This window comes from Anolis sagrei, chromosome X (assembly GCF_037176765.1).
Source record: "Anolis sagrei isolate rAnoSag1 chromosome X, rAnoSag1.mat, whole genome shotgun sequence".
NCBI lineage: Eukaryota > Metazoa > Chordata > Lepidosauria > Squamata > Dactyloidae > Anolis > Anolis sagrei.
This window is the reverse complement of record NC_090034.1, coordinates 93,165,294-93,171,263: the sequence shown is the minus strand read 5'-3', so window position 1 is coordinate 93,171,263 and position 5,970 is coordinate 93,165,294. Positions and strand designations below refer to the sequence as shown.

The following is a 5,970-nucleotide window of genomic DNA, read 5'->3' as shown; positions in this document are numbered from 1 at the left end:
GTGCATTTATGATGAAGCCAGCCTGACTTCACTTGGGAGATAATATCATTAGCAAGTGCACGCAAGAGCAAAATTATCTCCTGTACACATCAACCAAGACTCTTGAGATGTTAGCGCAGGCGTTTTGCTGAGAATAGTAAAGATCAATTTGGGAAATGCAAAAACAGAACCACAATTCCACATAGTTGTAAATCAGGAAGTGGTTTTCATGGGTAAGTAATTTGCACCATGACAATACTTTTCATTTTCCACTAAACTTTTTCACAATCTCACAGATGCTATTTTCCTTTCTCGCAGGCTGAATTGCAAGGCAGAAAAGGATGAGAGCTACCATTTCCAGATCACTCGATCAAGGCAATTATGTGAGTGGGGCTTGTCTGAAGAGGGGTGGGAATGTATCATTCCTGTTGTTTAAACCTTTCTGAGATTATATTTATTGATATTCATAGATATGCAGCATAAGATATTGAGGTGGTCAAAAGGCAGGGGTAAGGATCAGTGCTTAAATAGTGTGAGGTGTTATTGGCAATAGAGTTCATCAGTCTTGGTTTCCATCTCTCAAAGGAAAAGTGATTCTATTTACTCTATTTTTTTCTGGGTTTTCCTAGCCCCCTTTCCTTCCCATTATTTGCTTCTGCCTCAAATTTATTTTCCATATCCATCCATCTTTGGGATATAATAACCATAATTACACGGGAAGTGGTTATTATCCAGAAAGTGCAAGTGGGAACGGAAATGGTTTGGAGCTGGTAGAAGTTGAAATAGACTTCTATATATTTCTATTGCAGATGTACCTTGGGAAGTCAGACTTGGCCACGGTGGTCCAGGCTCTCGTTACATCTAGGATAGACTACTGCAATGCATTCTATGTGGGGTTGCCTTTGAAGACTTCTCGGAAGCTTCAAATAGTCCAACAAGAGGCAGCCAGGTTAATAACTGAGGTGGCATACAGGGAGCATACAACTCCCATGTTATGCCAGCTCCACTGGCTGTCAGTTTGCTACCGGGCACAATTCAAAGTGCTGGCTTTGGCCTATAAATCCTAAACGGCCTTAGCCCAAATTACCTGTCTGAACGCATCTCCCCCTATGAACCATCACAGAGATTAAGATCCTCTGGGGAGGCCCTGCTTTCCGTCCCACTATTGTCACAGACACAATGGGTAGGGATGAGAAACAGGGCCTTCTCGGTAATTGCTCCCTGTATGGAACTCCCTTCCTGGTGAGATCAGGTTGGCCCCCTCCCTCCTGTCCTTTAGAAGGATGGTAAAACTTGGCTGTGGGACCAAGCTTTCGGGACAGGGCAATAAAGTGGCAATAGGAAAGATGACCGGGCCAATTGATCTGATGCGGATGACTAGGACGGTTTTAAATGGTGTATTTTAATATTTTGATAACTGTTTTTAATGTTTATGTATTGTATGTGAATTTGTGTCCTGGCATTGAATGTTTGCCGTGTATATGCTGTGCTCCACCCTGAGTCACCTTCGGGGTGAGAAGGGCGGAATATAAATGTTTTAAATAAATAAATAAATAAATAAATGTTAAGTCAAAACTTGGGAAGCATCTTTTGAAGGTGTTGTGCAGTCAGTGATTTCTGAATTTCCCCACTTATTTTAGACCTGTCTACTTGGCTGTTTTGTTGTGCTTGTATGTGTGCATATAATATGTTTCTACCCGCTCTGATGCTGCCGGGTATTTGATTTTTAACTATGGCTTTCTTCAGAGTCTCCCAGCTGTAAGCAGAACATCCAAGTGCTATGAAAGCTATCCAGGTGCTGAAGCTTGCTCTAAATATACGGGCAGTTGTCAAGTCTAGGACACTGGCTGGAGTCTACATATTGTTACCAACCAGAATTTAATTCTACAGTGGTTGGGGCTAGCAATTATCTTTAGGCCTCTCTCCACAAAGTTCAGATATCACCTAGAATGCCACTTTTCCCCATTCCCATAATTACATTTTCCCCGCTCAGCCAGTAACCTAGGGCTGTGTGATTGATGAAAAAAAGTTTAAAAACACATTATAAAGTTAGGAGGTGTTGGTGTTTTGTTTCTAAAGTGTTTCTAAAGTATTGTTTAGTTAAAATTTTGTTACTATAATAATGAAATTTTGTTACTTTTTGTTATAGTAACTGTTCAAGTGGGAAAAATTCAGGGGCTCCTTTCTCCCTCATTTGTACAGCTATTAGGGTGAAACTTGTTATGATGGGAGAACACATTTACTATTGTTAGTCTATCAAGTTTCAGAATGTTTCACTTATCCATGGACTTTTGAGGAATTTTCAAATTTTTTATAAACATTTAAAAAAACTACAAGAGTTATTTCCTTCAGTTTTCTGTGCAATGATGCAAGATAACAAGGAATCATTCCCCCCAAATTTCAGAAATATTCATACTTCTACTGATTTTAGGGATTTTTAAAAAAAGTTTTGACCATTTTTTGTAAAAGAAAAAGAAAAGAAAGCCACAAAAGCTATCTTATTGAATGCCTCTCATCTTATCCAATATAACTTTCATTGAGGAATTTCTTTCCTAATATACAGAGATGTATTTACTAGAAGTATCAGTCAGTCCTCCTCTTTGCAGATTCAACAATTTATTGGAACTATGGCTGGCTGTTGCTATGGAGGGACAAATCTCTCTCTCTGATTGGGTCTTTCTGATGCTGAGCAGAATTCTGGGAAATGTAGTTTAGGGCAGGGCCTTTTGAATTCTTGAGCCTAGGGCTCCTCATCTTCCCAAACTAAATTTCTCAGAATTCTGTGTTTTCTCAGTCTCTTTCTCAACAAACTCTGCTTTCTCCCTGCTGCTTTCCCTCTCCTAATGGAGAAAGGCCATTAATTTAAAGACAAATGGTAGCCTTATTGACTTTGCTTTGCTTGCTTTCACCGATAATGAAGCTGACTTTGGGAGGCTTCCAATATTTTCAAAATTCTAATAAAAAATATTGGATAAGTTTCAGTTCTTAAGTTTTTGGCATGGGTCATGCCCATGTGTCCAATATCACGCCATAAGTATGAATTTAACAAATTTGATCTGATTTACAAGGACTAACAATAATTATGTATGTATGTGTTTATTTATTTCATTTATATACCACTTTCTGCAACCCCCAAGGACTCAAGCGGTTCACAACAAGTAACTGGCAAAATTTGATGCCTCACAAAATATAAAATACATCACATCACTAAAATACACCACATCACTAAAACGGAGCTCCCAGTTGGTGCAATGGACAAACCCTTGTGCCGGCAGGACTGAAGACCAACAGGTCAGAGGTTCGAACCCAGGGAAAGTGTGGATGAGCTCCCTCTATCAGCTCCAGCTCTCCATGTGGGGACATGAGAGAAGCCTCGCACAAAGATGGTAAAACATCAAAACATCCGGGCGTCCCCTGGGCAACATCTTTGTAGACAGCCAATTCTCTCAGACACAAACCACAAGCGACTTGTGTCTCAAGTTGCTCCTGGCACGGATTTTTTTTTATTAAAAGAGCATATAACAGTGAATTAAAACCAGTGAACTTCAAACATAATTTTGAACAGCCCTAGTAATTGCTTCTATTTTTTTTCTCTTGTCATTTCACTTGTTACCATTTTGTTTCTTTCCATTTTCTTCCAGGGCAATGAGAGCATAGACATCTTTGTGGCAAACATTTCAGAGATGGGAATGAACACCACTTACTCTCCAATTGCCATAAACCCCACCAATGTTATCATTACTGTCTTTTTGTTGGTATCTTTCCTAGTTGGCACAACCATAAATGGACTGTTTCTCTGGGTGCTGGTGGTAAGGATGAAGAGCACAGTGAATATCCTCTGGTTTCGTCACCTACTTCTTATCTTCTTAATAGTCAGTTCCATCATGCCCTTTTTTGCTGTGCACGGCCTCCTTGGATTTCACTGGATCTTTGGTAAGGTTCTGTGCAAGGTTCTCAATGCTCTCGGTTCACTAGGAATATTTTTTGAGGTATTTATCCTCACCATCATAAGCCTGGATCGCTACTTCACGATATGCCATCCCATTTGGTCCCAGCACAACCGCACAATATCCAGGGCCCAACGAATCATTGCAGGAACATGGCTTGTTTCTTTAGTCTTCAGTGTCCCATACCTGATTTTTCGGGAGACTCATGAGGGAACAAATGGAAGGATCATATGTGAAAATAATTACACATTTTTTCTTGATGCAGAAAAAACAGAAAGAGATGCACTGGCATATCGCATTCGGTTGGTTCTCTTTGTCATACGATTCCTATTGGCCTTCCTGCTTCCTTTCTTAATTATAGCAGGATGTTACTATAAGATTGGACAAGAAATTAAGAAAAGAAGATTAGTGGGAAAATATAGGAAAACATTTAAAATCCTCATCACATCAGTGCTATCGTTTTTCATCTGTTGGCTTCCATACCATCTCTACTATGCTTCTCGGCTATTGGGCGAACTTCCTGATGGAATACATCTTTTTCTAAGTGTAGTTATGAGGGCTGGCCTGTGTTTCAATTTCTGTTTCACCTCCAGTCTTTATCTTTTTGTTGGACAGAAATTCCAACAGGTCTTCAAGACATCCATTGTCACTCTGCTTCAGAGAGATTTTGCAGATGTTCCTTTCTTATTTGTTGACAATGCAAACATGGCAGCTGGAGACGACCAACAGCAACATCAGTTTGGAGCTCAAGGGAACTCAAAACATGGCTTTGCCAAGAAGTAGCCTTGCACTGCTCTGTTATGTTCTTATGTTCACTTATGTTATTGCCTTATTTTATTGCGTTGTTATTTTTGCTGTTTTGTATTCATTTTATTGTAATTGTATTATTGGGCTTGGCCTCAAGTAAGCCACCCCGAGTCCCCTTTGTGGAGATAGTGGCGGGGTATAAATAAAGATTAATAATAATAATAATAATAATAATAATAATGGAAGTTCACACCATTTTCTATCTGCTTTTGGGGAGTTTATTGCTCTAAGAACAGTTGGACATTCATTTTCTTCTTGGTATAATTGTGTTTTATGTAGTCATGTAAAACATGTTCAAAGCTTACTTCAGCAAAAATAAAAGTTTACAATGATAAACAGAGGTATGCCACTGTGTAACAACTAGGGATGTGTGAATTGTCAAAAATCCATTCCATTTTTGGTCTCATTTTTCGAGGAGTTCCATTTTTTGGGGAAATTCCCAAAATTGGAAGGGGAAAATATGATTTCTCAGGTCCATCAGACAGAAGTTCTATTTTCGCTCCGGGAAGATTCAGCCCATTGGCAGTAATGGGGGAACTTCTGAGGCTCCCCTTTTTATTATTTTTAGGGCTATTGGGACAAAAATGGGCACACTTGGATGGCACATTTACCACTGCAAGCCTTCCCCCCCTCCCAAGTTTCTGAATGTTTGGGTCATCCACTAATTTTTAGGAAATTCTTAAAGTTTCTAATCTCCTTAAAAAAACAAAACCCAAAACAGTATCCTCTGGAATTTCTCTACAGCAACAGTATAGGAGCAATGTATTGGTGAAGGCTTTCATGGCTGGAATCACTGGGTTGTTGTGAGTTTTCCAGGCTGGATGGGCATGTTTCAGAAGCATTCTCTCTTGACATTTCCTCTGCATCTATTGCAGGCATCCTCAGAGGTTTTGAGGTCTGTAGGAAACTAGAAAAATGGGATTTATATATCTGTGGAATGTCCAGGGTGGGAGAAAGAAATCTTGTCTGTTTTAGGTAGGTGTGAATGTTGCAATTGGCCACCTTGATTAGCATATAATGACCTAGCAGTTTCAAGGTCTGGCTTCTTACTGCCTGGGGGAATCCTTTATTGGGAGGTGTTATCTGGCTCTGGTTGTTTCTTGTCTGGAATTCCCCTGTTTTTGAGTGTTGTTCTTTATTTACTGTCCTGATTTTAGAGTTTTTGAATACTGGTAGCCAGATTTTGTTCATTTCCATAGTTTTCTCCTTTCTGTTTAAATTGTCCACCTGCTTGTGG

General features: G+C 39.6%; 1 protein-coding gene across 1 annotated transcript; it reads left to right on the top strand.

The window, feature by feature from the left end:
• Positions 1-267: 267 nt before the first annotated feature.
• LOC132781696 (probable G-protein coupled receptor 33) lies at positions 268-4,849 on the top strand. The gene is made up of 2 exons (XM_060786093.2): positions 268-362; positions 3,621-4,849. Exons 1-2 carry the CDS (start codon positions 321-323, stop codon positions 4,707-4,709), a joined length of 1,131 nt encoding a protein of 376 aa, XP_060642076.2. The 5' UTR covers positions 268-320; the 3' UTR covers positions 4,710-4,849.
• The last annotated feature ends 1,121 nt before the right edge of the window (positions 4,850-5,970 follow it).